General features: G+C 36.1%; 1 protein-coding gene across 1 annotated transcript in view; it reads left to right on the forward strand.

The window, feature by feature from the left end:
- CORIN (corin, serine peptidase) overlaps nucleotides 1-24015 on the forward strand; it is a gene marked incomplete at both ends in the record, with an annotated part of 129314 nt that overhangs the window by 71848 nt on the left and 33451 nt on the right. The window contains 5 exons of the mRNA XM_084286071.1: nucleotides 5645-5752; nucleotides 10523-10633; nucleotides 11550-11666; nucleotides 14855-14953; nucleotides 19853-20084. Of these exons, the coding sequence (XP_084142197.1) occupies nucleotides 5645-5752; nucleotides 10523-10633; nucleotides 11550-11666; nucleotides 14855-14953; nucleotides 19853-20084 (667 nt within the window). The remainder of the gene's footprint in view (nucleotides 1-5644; nucleotides 5753-10522; nucleotides 10634-11549; nucleotides 11667-14854; nucleotides 14954-19852; nucleotides 20085-24015) is intronic.

The following is a 24015-nucleotide window of genomic DNA, read 5'->3' on the forward strand; positions in this document are numbered from 1 at the left end:
TGCAGTCATTCTCATTGATTTAATTTTCTCACCTCCGGTGTGTATACAGGTGGTCTGGTTAAAGTCTCTTGTGTTTGATAGGGAAGATGAAAAACACTTGCTTTTTTATCATCTTAGTGTCATTTTGGTTTCTTCTTTGGCAAAGAAAAGTTAATCTTCAGATAAGCATTTTACAGTCCTAGGGAGCGAGCACTTTTTGGAAAACTTTTTTGAAAATATTCCTGAAACTCACTTTTTTTTTTTTTTTCCTTTCCATGTGTCTCCAGGGTTGGTCTTGACCTTTAGGTCAAGCTGTTCTTTATCTTTTTGCTGTCAGATCATTTAAATGAGATTGCATTTACACTGCTCTGTAGCAATTAACAAACAGCATTCCTTTAACACTTGTTCTGCTCTTTCTTTTGATGTTGTCACACATGCACACGTTTAGTTTCATGGTTAATTCATGCTGATCTTAATATTTTTGTTACTCATTTCTACATTTCCTCCCACAATTTTGTTAAAGAAAAGACAGCTGCAGTAATAGCACAGCAGCCTTCTTGTTGGCTACTTTAGGGTTAATTCCAATGCACCTGATGGGTGCATTGATATTTGGTTTTAGTGCCTTGATCAGTTCATTCTATGGAGGGACCACATGACAAGAGATGAAGCCCATTCACCTCAATACCTTTGGTCTTAAAGGTACTGCTCAGTCATGTTTGAACCATAATTTCCACATAAAAATCTGGTTACAAATGCAATTGTACCCAGAAGCATTCCCCCTGGAACATGCAGTTTCCTGTTGAAGCTTCCCTAATTTGCAATCCCAAAATATAGGACTTGTTACGTTTCTTTTAGATGCACCAATCTGAAGAGATGTCTCTGGTTTCTAGTTACGAAAATACATTCTTCAGTGACGGAGTCATCTGTCCCTGTGCAGTTGACTTCTTTTGACCTAAATGTCTAAAGTGGCTCTGCAGAGAATCAGCTGGGAGAGTCTTCTGATGTATGATTCATCTGATTTGAAGCAGATATTTTGGACTGTATGCTTTAGAAACTAAATTATGTAGATGTCTATAAGGTTGTGTGAGGTGAATCTAACAGTTGTGCCTCCTTAGTCTTAATGTTGAAAATTATATATATTATGAAATGTACAAACCTCTAGTTTACATCTTTTTTACATCAATAGTTCTTGCTGGATTCAATGAATTGATTACTTTTCTACTCCTGGCTCTTGGTGTGCATTTTTCTCTTCTTTTCTGTGGTGGGTCATAAGTATTATGCAAGCAATAGTTAGGCTTTAGCAGAATCAGTCCCTCATTTTGAAAGTACAATGTCATTTATTATGACTTAGAAATGTCACCTTTTTACACAGCTGCATCCCAGATCTGATACTTAGGCTTTCAACATGCTGTTTATGCCATTTATTCTGTGACCTTGTGCAATGGACGGTACCAACTGAGGAATCAGAATTCAGGTTGGCCAACTATCACGTAGGAATGTGAACAGAAAAGAAACTGTAACACTGATCTACAAATACATAAATTATCAGTGCTGAAACCTGGAACTCTCAGAAAGATCTTAATGAGTAAGTCTGACACACAATATAGCAAATGCAACAGTCTCTCTTACATCTCTCCATCCCTCAGGAGGTTATATGATGCAGTAGTGAAATGCTGAAAACTGGGTGTGTGTGAACAGAGATCTAAGGGTTGCTGAATGCAAAAGATTGGCTCGGCTTCAAAATATTCTTGGGTTTAGTGGAGTATGGAATAGAAATTTGTGTTTTATCTTGGCTTGTCCCATCATGAACAAAGTTTAAGTTGAGCCTGTTAAAAACACAAAGTGCTCTTTTTCTGATTGAAGTAAGTAGCTGTCTACATATTATTGCCAATACCTTGATGAAAATGTATGTTAAGACTGTTAGGTTTTCTGAAACTAGATGATCTTTAAGGTCCCTTCCAACCCAAGACATTCTATGATTCATATTCACTTATTCAAAGTGAACCTTATTTCCTTGAAAGGAAACCTGTATTCTTTTTCTTCACTTTGTGTGGGCCTGAGAGTTGCCATTAAGGCACATGCAAGACAGGGAAATTATCTGGGACAGCCAGTATAGCTTCACCAAGGGCAAATCACACCTGACCAGTCTTGTGGCCTTCTATCATGTGACTGCATCAGTCGACAAGGGAAGACCGACTAACAACACCTATCTGAACTTCTATAAGGTCTTTGAGATGGTCCCACATGACATCCTGATCTCTAAATTGGAAAGAAATGGATTTAAAGGGTGGACTATTTGGTGGATAAGGAATTGGCTGGATGGCTGCACCCAGAGAATTGTGGTCAATGGAACTGTGGTCTAAGTGGAGGCTGGTGATGAATGGTGTCCCTCAGGGGTCTGTCTTGGAACCAGTGCTATTCAATGTCTTTATCAATGACATAGACAATAGGATTGAGTACACCCTCAGCAAGTTTGCAGATGACACCAATGTGAGTGTTGCAGTTGATACAACAGAGGAAGGGATGCCATCCAAAGGGACCTGGACAGGCTTGAAATTGGGTCCATGTGAACCTAAAGAAGTTCAACAAGGTGAAGTACAGATGCTGCACCTGGGTTTGGGCAATCCCAGACATGGGGGTCAACTGGGAGAAGAATTCATTGAGTTCTCACTCACAATGAGAGAACACTCATGTGCTGCTGTGTGACCTGATCTAGGTATTGCTGCTCCATCAAGGGGATTGGACTAGATGATCTTACTATGAGGGTGGTGAGGCACTGGAACAGATTGCCCAGAGGAGCTGTGGATGCCCCGTCCCTGGTAGTGTTCAAGGCCAGGCTGGACAGGGCTTTGGGCAGCCTAGTCTAGTGGGAGGTGTCTTTACCCATGGCAGAGGGTTGGAACTGGGTGGTCTTTAAGGTCTCTTCCAACCCAAGCCATTCCATGACTGTGATTCTGTGTTTTAAGTGTCACTGCTGCAGCTGCAGAGGTATGAATGTAAACATTAATGGGGGTATGAATGGAAATTAAACAGTGAATTTAATGAGAGGAAACATCATAGTAAAAACAGCTTTTTTTCATTTGCAGGAGGAGGAATAGAAGGATAGAAACTGTCAGAGTTGTGAACTGATCAATAAGGATAAAGGATGCCAGAGTATTTTATGCTGTTTCATATTCAAGACAATGTTTAGAGTTTTACTCTCAGATGGCTACTATTCTTCTCACATGAAACTAGAACATACATATTTTAATTTAGTTTGGGTTTTTTGGTATTTACTGTTTCATGCCTTTTATTCTTTTAAAGCTAAACTAATGATTGACTGCAAAACTCATGGCCTAGCCATAGTATTGTGCTTCATCCCCTGAAGCATTGTCCTATAAATTATGTTTGGACTTTCTAAGATGATGTGAAACTAGTAGAAAGTATAAATGCTTCTGTGGCAGAAGGACTTGAAGTGATGCATGTGTTCATGTTCTAGAGCTGAGTTTGTAAAAGCCTTGAGAAACACAGCAGTTAGAGCACTCATTTAAGAGAGGGAAGACTTGGCCTACATTCATGTGGAGGGTTAGAAACCCCACTGCATACCTTCTGGGAGAGTGCTGCACCGGTCAGTGTGTAATATACTTAGAAGCACATATTTCTTTCAAAACTGGATCACCGTGGAGTCATGAACGCAGGAGTCTCAAGCCAAGAGCTAAACAAGTGGTAGCTTGATTCTGTTGCTTAGTGTTTGAGCAGCTCAGCTGAGGGGAGAAACCTGGGTTCCAGTCCCTGTTCTCTGAGCAATTTGTGTGTGCAGTCCATGAAAGAGCTTTTGTGAAATACCTAGGTGTCCCAGTAAGAAAGGACACAAAGAACTTCCTTGGCTGCAGTGGTGTAGCTTCAAAAGGAAGAAGGGATTGTCCACCCAGTTGTTATATAGCTTGGGATTCTCCCTTGAAAAGCTAGAGATGAAGGAAAAGTCTTTAGGAGGGCAGTGAAACCAGGTCAGTCATTTCCCAACTGTGTACTTATAATAAAAAGTTATTACTCATGGGACCAGGCACCATCTCTTCTCCCCTCCGCTCCGCTCCCCTCCCATCCCCTCTCCAGTTTCCTAACTACAAAGTAGGTCCCATGCTTTTTACTGAACCTGATATTATTTACATGTTTTGGGTATTCTCAGAAAATATTTTTCAGAGCGTTATTGCAGGCTTCAGCCATGGAAAGAAAGGCTAAACCTGCTTAGGGCTGGCAATGCTAAGAATACCTTGGTAAGAAGGCATCAGGCCATCTTCCAAGTTCAAAACTGTGTCAGGAATAGTTAATCTTTTGAAACCACTGTAAGATCAATGGCAGGCTCAAAAGCAGGGTCTGGGGATCTTGATTTTGCTGTGAGAAGCTTCAGGTCCACCTAATACCCACCTCAGGTGCTCAGGACTATCCCAGTAATTTACCCTCATGCAATTTACCCCTCAATTTACCTAATTTACACTCATAACCTTCCTTATTAACTTTGTACGTATAATTAAATATTTTGGTCTGTACTGTAACCAGGGCACTTTCTCTTCAGCCAGTGTTAGGAAGTTAGAACTGTTTACCATATTTTTTACTTGTTTGGAAAAATATATTTCAATTATGAAAGGCAGCTGTAAAACATAATCACTCAGATCAGAGAAATTAATGTTATTTATATGAAAATGGATTATTCTGGCTGACTCACTAGTCTTTGATTCACAGTACTATGTCTTGATGTGGATGATAACATGAGCAAACAAGGTCTCTTACTTGACTAGGAAAAGCTTTACTTAAAAAAATAAGATCTTAAATAATTTGTGTCACTTTTATGCACAAGCCATATGGTGATGACATATAAGGTGTCAATGAGAATGAATGTCTTTCTTCATAACTTGAATTCCTAAACAGTTGAACAGTATTTTATCCTTGAATATGTGGTCATGGTGAGATTTTGGGTATACTTTTCATTCTAGAAACAATGGAGCCCCTGACTTCCTCCCACCTTACAACATGTTCTCATTCTTAATTTCTTAGTCTTTCCAAGCAACACATCTATTACAGGAAAAGACATTCTGTGTTCCTACCATAGACATAACCTGGGATCAAATCATCTGTGCCTTGAAATCTTCTAATGAACATCTTGGTCAGCAAGATTGCAATGACATTCTGTTTTCTCACAACTCATCTAACTCCTTGCTTTTTTACCAAGTAGTAATCTGTAACCAGAATGAAATGTTCCAGTTCCTTAGTATATCTTTCATTATTTTTTTTCCTTCCACAGCTTGAATAAATTTTGAGTGCTGTCTTTACTGTCTCAAGAAATTTCTCCCAGATGACTGACTTGCATTTATTAGTGTGTGGAAGACAAAAGGAGAGCAAGAGAAATCAAACATACTTTTTATGGTATAGGGATTTCAACCACCTCTTAGTATGGAACATATAGACAGAAAACAATTGATAGAAAAAAATGTCTAAAATTTGCTTTTGATTTTTCATTTTCTTCTGTTTGATTCTAATAAGCTGGTGCACACTGAATATTATTTCAGACCTATAAATTGTATGGTTTCTCTAGCTAATGTTGTTTAAGTCAGTAAATTCCAGTGTTTATATTTTAAAAGAAACCAGCCCAATGTCATGTTAACATTTTACAAAAAAAATTGTTTTGCAGACTGCAGTGATGATGTATTTCGTTGTAACACAGGAAAATGCCTCAATTACACCTTTGTATGTGATGGATATGATGACTGTGGAGATCTCAGTGATGAACAGAATTGTGGTAAATAAAAGCTTTACACTTTTCTAAGGTATTTAAGATAGCACTGTTGTCTAAGATGGTTATAATTTTCCTTAAACTACTACAAGAGTAGTATACCCTGATGTTACTTTCTTTGGGAAAAGTAAAAACAGTTCACAATTTTTTATATGCAATTTGGAAAGGTTTAAATGTAGAGTTCTGGTTAATCCAAACCTTGGAACTAACGGTGCTTTGAAGAAATAGTCTGGTTTGTAACTTGCTTTAGAATCATTCTTAGAATAATTTCTTTTTGGTTGGAAATGACCTTTAGGATCACCAAGTCCAACCATCAACCTGACCAAGAAGTTTAATGGTGTTTTGTATCTATTAAACCAATATTCATAAGATAAAGGTGCAATTATCACTTCATCTAGATGTATCTCTCTTGCTTACAATGCCATTATTAAATCATGAGCAAGTTAGTTAACTCCTGATGCATGTTTGTTAAATAGATCAGAACATCTCTTAATCTAAATCTATACTGTGCTTAATGCACCCCAGGATACAGTTGGCCATTTTGTCTGTCAGGGCACACTGTTGACTCATTTACGTCTTGCTAGTGAACAAAATCCCCAGATCCCTTTCCACTGACTGCTCCCCAGGCTCTCATCCCCCCAGCCAGTATGTATAGCCAGGATTACCCTCTCCCAGGTGCAGAATTCAGCATTTGCTCTTGTTAAGTTTCATACAGTTCGTGATTGCCCAGCACTATAATTCATCAAGATCTCTCTGTCTCCCTCAAGGGAGTCAACAGCTCCTAATTTACTATCATCTTCAAACTTCCTTAGTGTCCATTCAATTCCTATGTCCAGATCATTTATAATAACATTGGAAAGAACTGGTCCTAAAATTGAGCCCTGGGGTATCCCGCCAGTGACTGGCCTCCAGACAGATGTACCTCATTTACTATAACCCTTTGAGCCCAATCTGTCAGCCAATTGTTCATCCATTGTATTATGTACTTGTCTAGCTGTTACGCTGGACATTTTGTCCAGAAGGATACTGTGAAAGACAGAGCTAAAACTTTGCTGAAATCCAAAAAGATACAACAATTGGCTTACCTTGGTCAACTAGGTGGGTAACCTTGTCATTCAAGGGAATTAAGTTAGTTAAGCAGGACTTTCCCCTCATGAACCCATGTTGTCTATGACCAATGACTGCATTGTCTTTCAAGTGTTTTTCAATAACTCCCATAACAATCTTGTCCATATTTTTACCAGACACTGAAGTGAGATTGACAGGCCTATAATTATTGGGGTCTTCTTGCTTACCCTTCTTGAGAATTGGGATAGCGTTTACTAGCTTCCAGTTGACTGGAACTTCTCCAGATTCCCAAGACCACTGAAAAATAATTGAGAGGTCTCCAAATAACATCAGCCAGCTCTTTGAGTACCTTTGGATGAATCCCAGTGGGCGTCATAAATTTACGTGCATTCAGCTAGAGCATCAAATCCCACACAAGTTCAGAGTTGTTTGGGAGTTTATCATTTCCCCAGTCACAGTCCTCCAACTCAGGGGTCTCAGGGCCCATCATTGGTGTTGAAGACAGAGGTGAAGAAGTCATTAAATGTCTCTGCTTTGTCTACATCCCTGTTTGTGAAGTGACTGACCTCACCAAGTAATAGACCTATGATAACTCTGGTCCTCTTCTTGCTGTTAACATACTTAAAAAGCCCTTTTTGTTGTCCCTTACAGTACTGGCCAGCTTCAGCTCTAGTTGAGCCATTCCCTCAATGGCAATAGCAGTATTACCTAAGATGGTAATCACGACAAACAGCCAGTGGTTTTCAGCATCTCTATACAATGGTGAACTGCATCTCTGTAGTCCTCCTGTTGCCTGGCCTTGTTTCTTCTGTGCATATATTTCCTTTTCTAAGTAAATTCTAAAAGAAGATCCCTGCTCAGCCAAGGCAGCTTTCCGCCCTGCTTTCTTGACTTCTGAAACTTTGGAATTATCTGCTCCTGCGCTTTGAAGTGATGACTCTTTAAAAGTGATCAGCATTGATTAATTTTTCAAAAAGGTCCTTCAAAAATACCTTCAGAAGCAGATTACCAGAAGACCTCACTAAATAGTTCCTTGAGCAGCCTGAATTCTGCTCCTCCCATATCCAATGTCAAAGTTTTGGTGAAATCAAGCCTCTCCATTACATACAGTACCACCTCTATTCCTTGCCTGCCCTGCTTATCCCTTCTGAGAAGCCCATGACTGTCTATCACAGAACACCATTCACAGGATGCTTCCCACCAATTCTCACTTACACCAAAGATTTTGCAGCTCTGGGACTGAGCCAAAGCTTCTTGCTTATTCCTTATGCTGTATGCACTAGTGTAGAAACATTCCAAATGTGCTCCAGTGTACTCAGCACATTGTGGAGCAAACTGAATGACCTTGGTAGCACCCCTTTGAGAAAAGTGTATCCCAGCAGCCACTGTCAGGCCTGGTGTTGTGTGCATCATCCTGTGAAAAACAAAACAAAACAAAACAAAAACCAGTTCTGCCAGTGACACTGGCCTTGGAGCCATGTATAGATAAGCTGAATCTCTTTCTTCCATATTGTTCCCTGCAACTGGAAGGATAGAGGAAAATACTATGTGTGTTCCTGAACCAATCAACTCAAGATTAGCTTGAGTTGATTTTGCTAGCTTGACCGAATCTGACTGAGACTGAATCATAAGAGGGATTACACTTGTGATGCCAACAGTTTCACAACTGAATTGTTTTTACGTTAGCTTCATTGCAAACTTGCATGGTTTGATGATTCAAATCTGTTTCTTTCAAATTCTGTTTTTAATTGACTTTGTATATTCTGCCTCACTATATTCGTCCTGCCTGTATTTGTTTTCATGGAAGAAAAAGTTTTGCCATGAGAAAGAATTATCTTCTTGTGCAAATATTTGGAAACTCTGAAAACCTTATTTTATTTTATTTTTTTTCTAACTTTTGCTCCTAGTAATGTACCCAAGAAAAATTGTTAACTTTAAAATAATTTTTTAAAGGTTAAAATATTATTTTTCATGCTTTTTTTCTTTTGCTTTTCTAAGAAAAAGCACAGGGGATTTTGAGACTAAAAATCATAACTTTTTTTTTTTTTTTTCCCAGAGATTTCTTTTACGTTTCTTCTCCAAATAAAAAATACTCAGTTTTTCATTACTTTCAGTTGGTGTTATTTTTTTGTGTTTTCTTTCATAAACTTGCTTTCCTGAAAGACTTTGCTTAATCTGACTCCTAGCATTCCTATTTTGAGATAAATTTTCTATATAAAATTTAAGATCTAACATTTTGTACAGGCTATAAAAGAGTTTCACAGCAGATTTGGCAGACTGGACTGTGTCTATGTTCCCTATCTATTTTTATGTAAAGTTAGACAGAATTGTCTTAACTGGCTGAAGAAGACTGTATAAATGAACCCAGCTGATTTGGCCCTGAGTGGGAGGGAGTTAATTAATCACAGACTAGAGCAGCTGTCCCTGGAGTTAATGCTGGACCATGGTACAAATCCTTTTCCCTACCAATTTATCTGTATTTGCAAGACATTTTGAACTTATATAATTTATGAATATACAGTAATATTTACAATACTTTATATAAGGCTAAGCCATGGAGTTTACCTTTATCCTTAAATATTATCATTCAGGCACTTTGTGAACAATTCAAGTATGTCTCCATGGCAAACTGCAGACAAGCACGAGCTTACTCTGCTCATGCTCCAAGCTTATTAAAAAATTTGTGATCAGGGCTGACATTATGATGACATCATGGTGACATTAGTAAAATATATATACTAGTACAGACAAAGCCATGTTAGCCATGTTTATTAAGCGTCCACCAGGTTCTGAGTGGAGGTAATTACTTCTGCTTGTAATATATATTGAGAGCATTTCCTTCTTGACCTATGCTAGATTTTTACAACATTTTTGAAATCCTTACTGTCTGTGTGGTCAACGCTGTATGCTTCATACTTAGTATAGCTGTGAATCGGATTGGAGAGAAATGGAAATGTCAGAAATCATCAACCCACACCCTCCTTCTCCTCCCACTACTAATCTTTTAAGAAACCCTACACCAAAGCTAAAGTGCAGGTATAGTTAGATAATTATTACTCCTTTAAGCCTGTCAAACATTTTCAACTATGTGTATTTCCTTTACACAGCCTACTCATTAGAATAATTTTCTTTATTTGTGGAAGCATTTGGGTAGAAGGAGTAAGAAGATTGGAATGCTTTCTTTTTAGATCATTCTTATGAAAAATTCTGTGTGTATGCAAAAACATAGCAGTTTTTGAGTAGGTGCCAAATGTTAGTTGAAAACCTTTTTTTTTTTTTAAAAAAAAAAAAAAAAAACTTTTTTGTTAAAAAAATAAAGGTTTGAAATGATTTTCTCCAGTGGCAACTGAAAACACTGGATGACTGAAAATCTTCTCATGAGATGGAAAACCAGAAGATGTTTTAATCTACTTGATAAATCTTAGAAGCTTGTTTACTTGCAAATGGAAACAACTGTGCACCCGAGAGATAAAATAAATGCATCACTATCTAAGTAGAATTCACTAAGTAGAATTCAGAACATGTGTAACTTATCTGCTCCCAAACTCTGCAGGTATATAAAAACTCTTATTGTAATTTACTAATGCGTAATGGCTAAGTAGTAAGAATGACCAGTTTATAGGCACAGCACAACTGATAGTAGTTTATTATCCAGCTGTGTTGTTTGTTTGTGTGCTTCTTTTGGTCTTACTTTTACATTTTATTTAGATTGTAACCCATTGACACACCATCAATGTGGAGATGGGAGATGTATAACAGCTGATTGGGTGTGTGATGGTGACCATGACTGTATAGACAAATCAGATGAAATCAATTGCTGTAAGTTCATTTAATCTCTAAATGTTTGTTTGTTGTTGTTGTTGTTTTGTTTTGTTTTGTTTTTTCCCCTCTTTTCTTTCTTTGCTTAAGAATCAAAACCAAAATTTAAGTACACATACGTACTATTTGTAAGGCAAAATCATAAGCTCATTTGATTTAAGAAGTTTGCAATTAGCAAATGTTCCTTCTGGTTGTAGCAAATTAAATGTTTGTTGTCATTGTTGAGAAGTACCAACGTTGGCATGTGTTTCAGCCTTTTGTTAATAGCAGATTTGCTTTTTGTTAATTGTAGTGTTCCTGTTAAAGAGTAACGAATGAATGTATATACCCTCTTAAACTGTAGGCATTTGTAGTTTGTGACAGCTTTCTGATGTGTTTGTATGCTACCTATCACACCTTGTTTGGGTTTGGACTTCTGTCCGTTTCAGCTGTGATGATGTATACCTGCACAAGAACTACACTAGAATAATGTTTGAAATTGCAAAACCTATCATGCTGCTTTGATTCTAGTATCTTGCTGCCTTTTAGTGCTTGATCTTGCAACTGCTGTCCTACAATTCCCCCTGAAATCTAAGAACCTAATCTAAATAAGGGAATATAAACATGTGGGCAAAGAAAAGGTGACAGAATTTTTATATGAGCATAACTTTTTTTTTTTTTTCCTTGAAAACAGCTGAACATTCATCTCAGCCTGCTACTAATACCTGACATATACAGTTTCAGTCCTTGTAGTTAAAAGATCAGCACAGCTGTAGGCTATTGAATGCATATTTTACATATAATGAAAAATGTCTTGTGACCTTCAGTACTAACTAGTGTTATCAGCTTCTCCTAAAATAATTTCATTATGATGTTCAGAAATAAGTGAGACCTTTATTAACCAACATTAATGAAGATATCATTTTTTTTCCCCCAGCTTGTCATAGTCAGGGTCTGGTAGAATGCAAAAATGGACAATGCATTCCCAGTGCATTCCAGTGTGATGGAGATAATGACTGTAAAGATGGAAGTGATGAAGAAAACTGCAGTGAAAGTAAGAAAATTCTGCATTTTACTCTTCTTACAGAACCTACCATTGACTGCTTTATTCCAAAGTGCCTTTAGCTAAAACTGTTTGTCAAATAGACTTGCCTTGCTTTTCAAATAACACTTGCTAAGGCTGGCAGGTCTTTGCATTCACAAAGGAAATTGTAAGGTGAGTTTTATTAGTCCTTAAAAAAAAGTTGGAGAAATGGAGGTGATATTTACCATAGCATTGGGTTATCTGACTGATCAGCTGTTACTTGAAATAAATAAATACATATTCACATTGTCTACAGTGTTTAGAAACTGCTGTCATAGGAATTGGTGTCATCTGAGGAAGAATTTTCTCAAGAAAATACTGTTTGCATAAGAACTTGTGAGTCACAGAAAAGAGGTTTCTGTAAGTAAACTGATTATTTAGTGTAGCTGAAAGTAAGCATGTGAGAATGTAAGTTTTCACAGCTACTTACTAGCTGTCTTATGATGGATTGTGTGGGGAAAAAAAAGGAAACCAAGAAGTTTCCTGAACCCCAGACCATGGTTTTCCAAATACTTTTGTCCTGAAATAGACTTGATTGTCATGTTTTTAGCATTTGAAAGTATTTTTCATATATAATTCTCTTGCTTCTGGTGAAGGATAGGTTCAGATTGCAGCCTTTCAGTGAGAAAATTTTTAAAGTATTTCCATAATGACTGCTATTTTTAAGAAACATAAAGGAATTCAATTAATTTAGAAAACTCTAGTGCTGTCAGATACAGTGGTTATAGGACAATCTATTCAAAAGATACATACATGGTGTGATTATATAAGCCTCCTTTCCTTAGGAAAGTTCTTTGGATCCTCCTACTCTAGTTTAAACATCTACATTCCAAAATAAGTTAAAACACATAAATTACCATCATTCTTCTCTGCAATTAATGAAGATGTTGAAAAAAAGGTCTTTCAGGGAATTTCTTTCAGATCTGACTGTCACAATCTAAAAAACTGAGGATGAAGTTTTGTCTATATTTCTGACCATCTAATCTCACAAACTGCTTGGAATAATTTTCTTTCTTCCTGATGACCATCCACAGTTTTATTCTATGAATTCTATGACCCTCTGTTTCTCTTGACTGATAATGAAATGTTCATTTTTAATGTGCAAGAAATGAGGCAGGAGAATGAGATAAACAAGAAAGTAAAAAGCTATTCAGAGAATTCTGGAAGCAGCCATTTCATTTTTTTTTTTTTTTTTTTTTTTTAATTCATGCAATATAAGACTCTTAAAATTATTTTTCCCCATAAAGATAATTTCATTGGCACTGTGATGCATGAACTGGGGTAGAAATCAGTAATGCATTTCTCACTGCTTTTTGTCTCTATGAATACTGAAGAAATAATTTAAAAAAATCTTTTTTGGGGGGAGGGAGGGATATAATGAACAGATACAAATTGAAGGATACTAAATGCAGAGGAGTAGGAAGGGGTGATAATTGTGTTGACAACGATCTCACTATATACTAAAGGAATTTTCCACTTTGCATTAAACTGCAAAACTTTTTAACACAAACATTTGTCTTGTTTTCCATTATTCATTCTTCAAAATGCAAAAACCTCTTTCTAGTATTCTGCAATATTCCATAAGCAGAAATCTTCTTTTCAGCAACTGTATCCTGTTTGTTCCAAAATTACCTGAGAATATATAGACAGAATTTGGACTTCATTTTGGTTATGCCTCTTTAGTTCCTTGCATAGTTCTTGAAAAGGAAGGCAGAATTCCAGTTTGTAATTTTCTTTTGTATTTCTTGTGTATATATGTACTTGATTTCAACAAATACAGAAAATGTCATAGGACTTACACTAAGTACAAAGACTTCTCTGCTCTGCAAGGTAAAATATTTGAATATGCTTAGCAGAGGTAACAAGTTAGGGCTAAAGTGATCTGAGACAGGGTAGAGTGTGGTTATAGAAGTACAGTATTGACTATGTTAGAATCAGAATAATCTACAGGGAGTTTTAAGGAGTTGCAAAGCTCTTCCACTGCAGGATAAGAAAGAGATGGAGCAAACTTTTAAAAAAAAGAATTTTAATGTGAAGATTTGTGATAGCTTTAGAAGTCAAAAAATTGTTCCTACCTTTCCAGTTTGATTTTGTAATCAAAAGCTTCTGTAAAATAAGATGGTCAAATGCTACAACAAAAGAAAATATCTTCATTGCTTCAATAGATGAAGGGAAGTAAACACACATAATTAGGAAAAATATGACTACATCATCATTATTTCTTTGGGGCAAGGTCCTGGTTTCTTCAGCATCTTCTGTATGCCCAACATAAGGATGTCATGACTGACTGATTAATATTCATGGACACTACTGCAATAAAAATAAATAAAATAAAATATTAAAAATAGAATAAATAAATTCAATAAATAATTTAAATAATTTAAAACAGGATGAGATGATAAAATACAAACTAGTCAGTCTCTACATACAGGAATAATAAATTAAATTTACTAATTTTGCAAAAGTCGTGTGAAAGAGAGAATTTAATGTTTTGGAAGGAAGTTAGCACCACTATGAGAAAGACAAAAGGCCAGAGGTTTATCAAAGAAACTAGCTACCAAGGTAATTTGTTCATAAACTTTTTGATGAAGTGCTGTTTTTGGTTATTCTAACATCCATCTTCAAGATCATTAGAGTTTGGGGAGGGTGCGTGTGTGTTGGTTTTCGTTTTTTCACTAACCAAAGATGGGCAACAAATCTTCAGCTCTGACAACCGTTCTTTAGGATAGTTTTTATTGTCCACCAAAACAATCATGAAATGAGAAGCAGATCAGCTGAATGGCACTGGGGGATAATTCCCAGAGGATATTCTCTTTTAACTAGGACCTATTGTTCCCTTTGAAATCCAATTTCCATGACCTTTCATACTCTGCCACAGGCAAGATCATGGTAGATGGCTTTCAGAGATCCATAGTTCTTCAGGGTTTGGGAATATAAATTGTCATATTAAGCAGAGGGGCAAAGAAGTGACATCTGGACATTTCTGCACACTTTTCTTCCTTACAACACTTCTTTACTGTACTTGAAATGCTGTAGAGTACTTATTCAACTATGTAAAGGAAATAACTAATTGTTATGAGTCTCTCCGTATTTTCTCATCACTATAGTCATTTTTATTAGTCTGGTATATCAGAATAGTAAATTTCTATTTTCCTCAGGTCAAACCCTCTGTCAGGAGGGAGACCAGAGATGTACTTCCTGTCCCGATACCTGTGGAACTTCTCTCTGTGAAATGAGAAACAGCCAGATAAACTGCAGTAAGTAGGTTACATGCTTCATACTGTCACTCTTCTAGGGTGTTTTAGAGTACAATGAAGATGCAGGGTAGGACGAAGTAAGTAATACTTTCATTTACTATTTAATGTTATATGTATAATGGTTAACTGTTTAAAAGGGCAAGGCATCATGCATCATAAAGCTCGATTATAGGTGTACTAAGAGATAATGTTTGACATTGAGATATTTTTGCCTTCTGTGAATTTTTGATATGTTCTTAATTAATATTTACAGTTACACTTTTTGTTAACATTAACATTCTGTAAACAACAAAGTGTAAGTGTAAGTTAATGATTTATTTTAAAAATACAAGAAAGCATGACACTGTGTTTAGTGGTCTGGAAAAGTTTCATCCCTTTTCCCAGGAAAGAATTCCGATATTCAATCTGGCTAAACTAGTTATTTTTCTGACCAATATGTATTGTAGGGGATCAGGATCTTACATGCTGTGTATCATCTTTCTTTCTATGTCCTATATTATACCTTTCTGTGCAAACCTACTGTACCCACTGTACACTTACTTCTGAGTGTGCAATGCAGCACTATGAACAGATACCCAAGAGAAATCAATTTTACTTGATTTTGAAACTGGGGCAGAACTGAATTCAGAATGATTTATGAATTAAAACTTGGTGATATATTACTAGAGTCAGCAGTTCAAGATACCTCACCGCATGGGCAGAGCAAGCTTGCCTTTGCTTAGATGTGAATGTGTAGACACGTCATATAATTGCTTTGTTGACCTGAGCAATACCTACTGGAAAGTTTGTTTTGGTACTACCAGATTGTTTGGATAATGTTACCATGTTGCTGCATTACATTAAGTAGAATCCCAGAGTAGATTAGGTTGGAATGGACATGTGGAGGTCAACTTGTCCAAACTCCTGATCAAAGCAGTGCCAACTAGATAATGTTGCCCAGGACATGTGCTGTTGAATTTTGAGCATCTCCCAAAGACAGAGATTCCACAATCTTCCTGGTCAACGTTTTAGAACATTAGGCCTCCCTCATGGTAAAAACCTCTTTTCCTTATGTGAAACTGGAATTTGCTGGGTTCCAACTTGTCTTTCACCTCTCATCTCACCTGTGTACTTCTAATAGTCTGGCTCCATCTTCTTTGCACCATCCCATTAGGTAATTGTTAACAGCAATGAGATCTCCCTTTAGCCTTCTCTTTTCATGGCTGAACAAACCCTATTGTCATAGTCTCTGACTGTATATCATAAGTTCCAGTCCACCAGCCTTCTCAGTGGCCATCCACTGACCTTATTTCAGTATATTAATCTCTTTTCATGAATCAGGGAGCCCAAAACCACAATACTCCAGATATGCTGTCACCAGTGATGAATAAAGGGTCATAAAAGTCACATATCTTGTCATAGACAGCAATCAGAATTATCAGGCATGATTTTTCTATTAGAAATCGATGCTGGTTGTTCAAAGTCACCTTTATTTCTTCATGTGCAGATGTCTTCATGAACGATTTTGCTCCATAATCTTTCTGGAGACTAAGGTTAGTCTGAGTGGACTATAGTTCTGTGGATCCTTTACTTGTCATTGTTAAAGATGGATATTATGTTTGCCTTCTTCCAGTCATGAGGTTCCATGACCTTTCAAAGATGATAAAAAGCCGACTTCCAATGGGGTTAGCCAGTGAAAACCTAGACAAAAAAGATATCAAGTACCTTGGCCATGGACCTGGTCACTAGGTCCCTTGCTTCACTGAGCAGCAGACCCACGTTTTTCCTACTTATCCTTTTGCTGTCAGTGTACTTACAAGAGCTCTTCTTGCTCAGTAGTTTCATTGTTCTGTCTGAGCTCCAAACTCCATCCTTGTATGCCTTGGAATGTCTCTCTACTCCTCTTTTTTTTTTTTTTTTTTTTTTTTTGTGAGAACAGTCATGAGATCGATGTTCAGCCATGCTGGCTTTTTCTGCCACACTTGCTTCACCTTGGAATGGGCCCTTGTGTTCTGAGGAGGCTCTCCTTTAAGGTTAAACCACTGTCCTTCAAGAAGATATTGGTATAGTTGAAACTCTCCACGAGTACCAGGGCCTCCAAAACCATGAAGCATCTTCCAGCTACCTAAGGATGGGTTCATCTACCTCTTCCTGTTTTGCCAAGATGGTCTGCAGCAAATGCCTACCATTGACATCACTTGTGTTGGTCTGTACTCTGATCCATATCCTTAACCAAATTATCCAGGTGAGATGGAACCTTCCAAAGTGATTGAGATAGATATCTTTATTTATTTATTTATCTTGTCTGTTTTCATTTAACAAATATTTAGAAAGGGTTATGAAATGGGAAGTAAGGTATCCATATACTACAAAACTAATAACAACCTACTTCATTTTTTATTTTTATTTTTAAACAAACTTATTCAAAGGTTAATCATTTAATTTTTCTTGCTTGGAATCTCAAATAGCTTCATGGAATTATTGCAGTCATTTTCTCCTCTGTGTCTTGCAATTCACAGATATATTATCTCTCACTAGAAATTGTCCCCCTTGTGGTGAAAAGGAAGCAATTTATCCTGGGACACATACACTAGTTAAGAAGAAATCAATTATATTTAGTGGAAATGTTTCCTCATCATATTGTGAGCAGCAGTCTGTAATTCTCAACAAGATTAATGCATAATCTGAATTAGACTCCTAGATCATCTCTCTTTTTCCCTTTCAGTCCACTAAATATGTAATTGTTTATACAAAACAGAATAAGAGAATTTGGGAGAGTTTTTTCTTGTACAACATCTGGAAGTACTATTGTCTTTCTCCATGTTGCTTTTGCTGTAAGACGAGAGTTACTTCATCTTCAGTAAGAGATGAGAATTCCCATGGAAATTCTCAGTTTTGACAAAGCAGCATCTTCTGACCCAGATAAATCTTTTGCTGGAAAATTCCTGGCTAAGAATAGGACACATTTCTCATGTTATACATGTTGAATATAATGGATGTTCTCCATATGTGATAATTTCAAATCGGTTTAGGCTGGCTTTGTAATGCAGTTAGAACATATTTAGAATAACAGAACAAATATCTGAAGGTCTGTGTGTGTATAAAGACAACAGATCCAGACTCTTTCCAGTTGTATCCAGTGACAGGACAAGAGGCAATGGGCACAAACTGAAACACAGGAAGTTCTGTCTGAACATCAAGAAACTATTTCTGACTGTGTGGGTAACTGGAACAGGTTGCCCTCCCTTCCCAGGGAGGTTGTGCAGTCTTCATCCTTGGAGATATTCAAAAGCGACCTGGACATGGTCCTGGCAAAAACAGTTTTAGGTGGACCTGCTTGAGCTGGGGGTTGGCCCAGATGGCCTCCAGAGGTCCCTTCCAACTTCAGCCATTCTGTGATTCAGCAAAATGTCCCACTGAATTCTGTCTAAACTGTAGCTGGGAGATCTCAGATTTGCTGTGGGTAGACAATACATCCTCATATCTTGTATAATCTATGATGCTACTGTTTGGAACTAATTCCTGTATAGCAGGTGGAGCAGGATAGGGCAATAATAAAAGCATGGAGATATTAAAAATGGGCATATCTTGGTTAGTTAGGGTAACATGCAATGGATTCTATCCCTCATTTCCCACCATTAAATTGTACTTATACATGTATATACTATCCATAGAGCAGCAATATCTCTGGAACCATAAGGATAGATATCAGAAGGAAAGATTAATATTTGGGGTACTTAAATTCAGTCAGATGTTCACCTGTAGTATATGTTCTGTTTGTTACACTGATTGGTGATGTGGGAGATTGCGTGTAAGATTCAAGGTTATTCTTTTCAAACCTATAATGATACTTGCACATAATGTGATAGAAGCTTTCTAAACACAGTGTGAAAATTGTAATGATATTGAGAATATGTGAAGACCTATCCTACTAGATTTTCTTCTAGAATTCACCTTAGCCACTACAAACATGAGGCATAACAAAAGAGAGAAACATTTGTATATTTCTCCCCTTTAGTCTTGAATAATATTGTGTTATAAAAGCACCTAGAGTATTGCATATAGTTTCATGTTCACTTGGGTTTTATCATGGAAAAACTGGTGAACATATAATAAGTATGTACACATCAAGAAAATATGTTTACTGGGGAAAAATCAAAACACAAAAAGGAACTGATCTGAGTAGTGCTGGGTCACTTCCAGCTCAGGATATTCTATGGTACTGTGAAATTCATCATGAAGAAAATGGGTGCTGTATGAGTAGAACTGTTGAAGAATGATGTCTTTGAACAATTTCATTCACTCCAAAGCTGAGACTAAGTAGTTTGAGACAACAGAAATAGTTTAGTATTGGCAGTATGCAAGAATTTAGCAGAGGGGAAGAGCTGTATCCAAAATGAGCATCATGTTCCTCACATTAGAGAGGTAAATACTGAGATTATAATAGTGAATGTCAGTCCAAGAAATACTGGCCAATTCTGCTGATCAGCTGAACGACTGACTGTTGGATCTTCTTTCAACTTCCTCTCAAAGAACCAGCTCATTGGATCACACACTGTGCTGGCAAATGATATTAGCAGCTGTCTGGTGGAGAATATTAATCATGTTAAGATGCATTTTCTTCCAGAGTAAGCAAATATATACAGTCTTTTGATAACAAATGCCTTTTTGAATAGTACACATTTTTCAAGGAAACTTTTCTCATGTTTTAAAAGTAAGTAAAATTAAATTTCATTTAGAAATGGAATGTGAAGTAAATGTCATATCAGTCTCAGTACTAAATTGAATTTCAATCTAAATTGAAGATAAATTCTGTACATTGTTTTCTATAGCAATGGAAAATGGAAAAAATATTTCTGACTTCAGATTTGGAAAAATATAATTTTTTAAATTTTATTTATTTATTTATTTTTGTGAAAGGTCAGTGCGAACCAATTACTCTGGAACTCTGTATGAACTTGCCTTACAACTACACTAGTTACCCAAACTACCTGGGCCACAGGACTCAGAAGGAAGCCTCTGTCAGCTGGGAATCTTCTCTCTTCCCAGCCTTGGTTCAGACCAACTGCTACAAGTACCTTATGTTTTTTGCCTGTACAATCTTAGTACCAAAATGTGACCCCAATACAAATCATCGGATCCCACCTTGCAGGTACTATATGATACTTAATTTAATTCTTAACTGACTATGTCTATCATATTCATTTTTCTCAATTTTCTGCCTTCACTGAAAATGCCAGAGATTTTGTTTTGAAATTTCATATCAAGAGCTAGAGAATCATATTTTACAAAAGCGTTAAATGCAGTTTATTACATGTGTGTCTAGTTTCTCAAAACAAGGAGAGGAATATCAGTTCTATTAATTTTCAAAATGCACGGATGGGGTACTTATATGAAGCATTTTCCATTGTTTGTTTGATTAGAATTGCAACACTATAAAGGGTGTTTAAACATAGGATTAATTAATTAATTTGAATTGGAACATAAGCTTTTTAAATATTTTTTTTTTTTTGCATTTATATGTCATTTATTTATGCAAAGCCATAGCCAAATAATATTAACAAAATCTAAGATTTTGATGCATAATTACCTTTCTAAATTGGAGTGTCATAAAGCATATGTTACAGTTTTGCCAGATCATTCTTTATTATAAACTATCTTATGCTTTCTGTTTATCAGATTAACTTTTCTACCATCGTCATCAATTAACATCACTGCACTTCTAAGGGTTATGCCCATGTCTGTTCAAAAGAGATCTATTCTGTAAATATTGTGGCTTTGGCAGCAGCTGTCATGGAAGGTTAGGAGAGTTAATAAACCTTATTAGCAGGCAGAGCTCTTCGAGCTATTGCCAGCTAGACCCTTGTTATGCTGTGTTTCTCTCTCTTTTCTTGGGTCTGCCCTGCCCTGAAAGTATTGTGCAATTAACACCTATGGCATTGAAAGAAAACTGCATTAAAAGAAAACTGCACTGAAAATAATAATGCATGTCTTAAAGTTACCTACCATGTAGCATTGGTTGACAAATATATAACCTTTCCTAGTCCAGTGATATACTTCTTAATGCAAACTGAAATTGAGTCACAAGGAAATTTATTAATATATAGATTAATTCTCCCATACAGACATACAAGAGAAGTTAGAATATCACATATAAGATAGTGTGAAGTTAGAGTGCAAGCTCTGTTTTGCATTTGCTTGTTTGAAAACCAAGTCTATATTTTTATTATTATTCATTTTAAGAAAGCAGTATAACATATAAAAAAAAATGGTCTTTCTTTAATGTAAAAGGACAAAAATTAACTTGCAGGCTTCAGCAGCTAGTTACATATCTAGCTAACAAATTTAAGAAAGTATATAGATATAGAAATACAGATAAACTATAACAACAATCTTCAACTTTAAGGAATTGAACAGAAAAATGAAGAGGAACTCATAGAAACCATAGTAAATTTAGTCTGCAGTCCCTCTCTGGAAGTCCCGACTTCTGGTTCAAATCAGGACTAATATCACGTTTAGATCACGTTGAATATACAACATAAATTTTTAAATTCTAGGATTCAAAGCTTTACTTTTATAACTGTTTATATGTTTTGGTCTTATGTTATGTTACAAGTTGAGAGTGACTTTATGAGGAAGGGATACCTTGTAGAGGCCTTACTGAGATCTGTAGTACTTTGTGTTCCTCGGTGGTATAAAAGAAGTAATAAAATAATATAAGGAAGCATAATTAATTTGATTTACAATTATGTTTTAGGAATACTTTCAGACACAGATAATGTAAAAGTGTAAAAATATTTTAGAAGTTATAACAAATAGACTCATAATACCTATAGACTCTGAGGTAACTGGTAAATGTAGGGCAGAAAAAAATATTTGATATATAAATATAAATCTACTTAACTACAGTTTGAAGATCCTAGAAGGCAGAATGTTATATTCTGAGTACAGAATATACTGAGTGAGAAACTCAGTTTCTTTACAGTTTCTGTACTCAAAATATAATCTGCTGCTGCCTTTACAAAACAACTGCCGTCTTGTTCAAGGATAGCTGTAGTTAATTGAGTTGAACTGGATGTATTTGTATTTTCTGTAAATATGAAATGGAGCTCAGCTAATGCAGTTTTTCTGCACTAAGCTTTTGAAGTGAAAATGCACTTTCCAACCAGGAACTGAAAATTCATGTTATAATTGTGTATCCATTATACAAATGTGCCTATCAGAGATGTTTTAGATTATTATTATTATTTTCAATACTGGCACACTGTCCTTTTTGTTCTAGGAGGTGTTACTCAATGATTTAATTTCTACTTCATCTGTATAAAACATCTGTCCCCATTTTTGTAAGGCTTCCCCTTGTCTTTCTGTTATTAGTTATTATGACATGCTATTACGTCATGCTTTATTTTCATTAGTTATGAAGGTCTTCCAAGTTTATTCTAAGTAAGGAGCACAGATGAAGAGATTTTTTTGAAAGAACTGAACCTGCTGTTATTAAGTTGATCTATCAAGTGTGTTTTCAAATTCTGAGCAATACCTCTTAGAAGGCATTGGTAATATTAGTCCAGGTCTGGTGAAATAATCTTTGAAGCTAAGTGTGTCCTAGGTTCCTTTTGAAACTATGGAGTTTAACATATGTGGAATAAGCTCATAAATTCTTGTATCCTTATAATGACAAGCTATCTTTGCCATGACTTGAAACTGCTCAGCATCTTGCAGAATCTGGAAATACTGTCTCATGACATTCCAATAGGTCTGTCAGTATTCCTTATTTTGGGAGGATCAGATGTTTCAGTAAATGCTTTCCTTGTCATGGTAGCCTCTAATAATAGAAATTACACTACCTGTGTATCTGAGAAGTCTCCAGCTGACTTTGTTGTTACAAAAAAGTGACAGATATATATGAAGAATTATGCTGGTCAAATTTCATGCCCCTTATGCTTTGGCATCAATTTAGGCATCACATTATTCTATTTGAATTGGGAGGACAAAGAAATATTTTAGTTAACTTGCAGAAAGTTGCACAATTCTATGCTACATTTTTATCTTAATTTTCTATTCTTTACTCCTACCAAGAAGCATGTGATTTCTCTGCTTTGTGGTGTGTGTTCTTGTTAATTGATAGCAAGAATTAAAACAATTAGCTTTATTCATAGACAGTAACACAGCCATCACAGTTTGTCTGAGATGAGTTTTGACTAAAAAGTAAATAAAAACTTGTTAGCCATGTCCTCAGTATTCTGATATCCTAACTGTGAGACTCAGTATGGGAATGTGAGAAAGATTTTAAAACAATAAAATTACCAGTTGCTCTTCCAATTGTAATTTTTTCCCAATAGTATTGCAATAGACTTCTATGTGCCTTTGGATAGGCATTACTCTTTCACCACAGCTTGACAACTTGATGGCTTGCAATAGCTTTTGGAAAGGGTCATCTTTGACCAGGGATTTAAATGTAAAGAGAACACATGAAAGACAAAACTGGCTTGGACATTTCAGCTAGTAATTTATTTTTATTTTTTAAACATATTAATCATAATAATCTTGGTTTTGGTTTTTGTAATCTGCAAATAAAAAATGCTGCCATTCAGAAACTTTAAGTTATAAAATGGTGTGAGTCAACGTTTTTGATATTGAAGAGGATCTAAAAGGAAAGACACAGTCATGTAACTGTAGCATAGTTAATCAATATCAATTCATTCATATCAACCTTTTCTTTTTAGTCCACTGTGTCTCATTTCAGGTGGAAATCCTAATAGAATTTACCCTGTACTCTGTGTTTAGAAAGTACCAACAGACTAAGAACATCGTGCTTTAGTTGCAAGTAAACTGATGTTTTCTGCACTGCAGAGTATGCGGTAAATAAAATACACAACAGTCACAATGTAGTGCAGCACTGAGGTCTTACTTCTAGCTGCTCAGCTCGATGGTGAATAATCTGGTGCAGGAAAACATTGACTCTCCTTCATGTAATCATGTAAAAAAAATAAATTTGAGGAGAATAATAATGCGTGGTTTTCTCATGAGGATAAAAAAGATCCTTTAATTGATCCTAAATAGATCTGCATGCTAGGTTTGGTCAC

Source organism: Netta rufina (assembly GCF_964035555.1).
Source record: "Netta rufina genome assembly, chromosome: 4".
In the NCBI taxonomy this organism is placed as follows: Eukaryota; Metazoa; Chordata; class Aves; order Anseriformes; family Anatidae; genus Netta; species Netta rufina.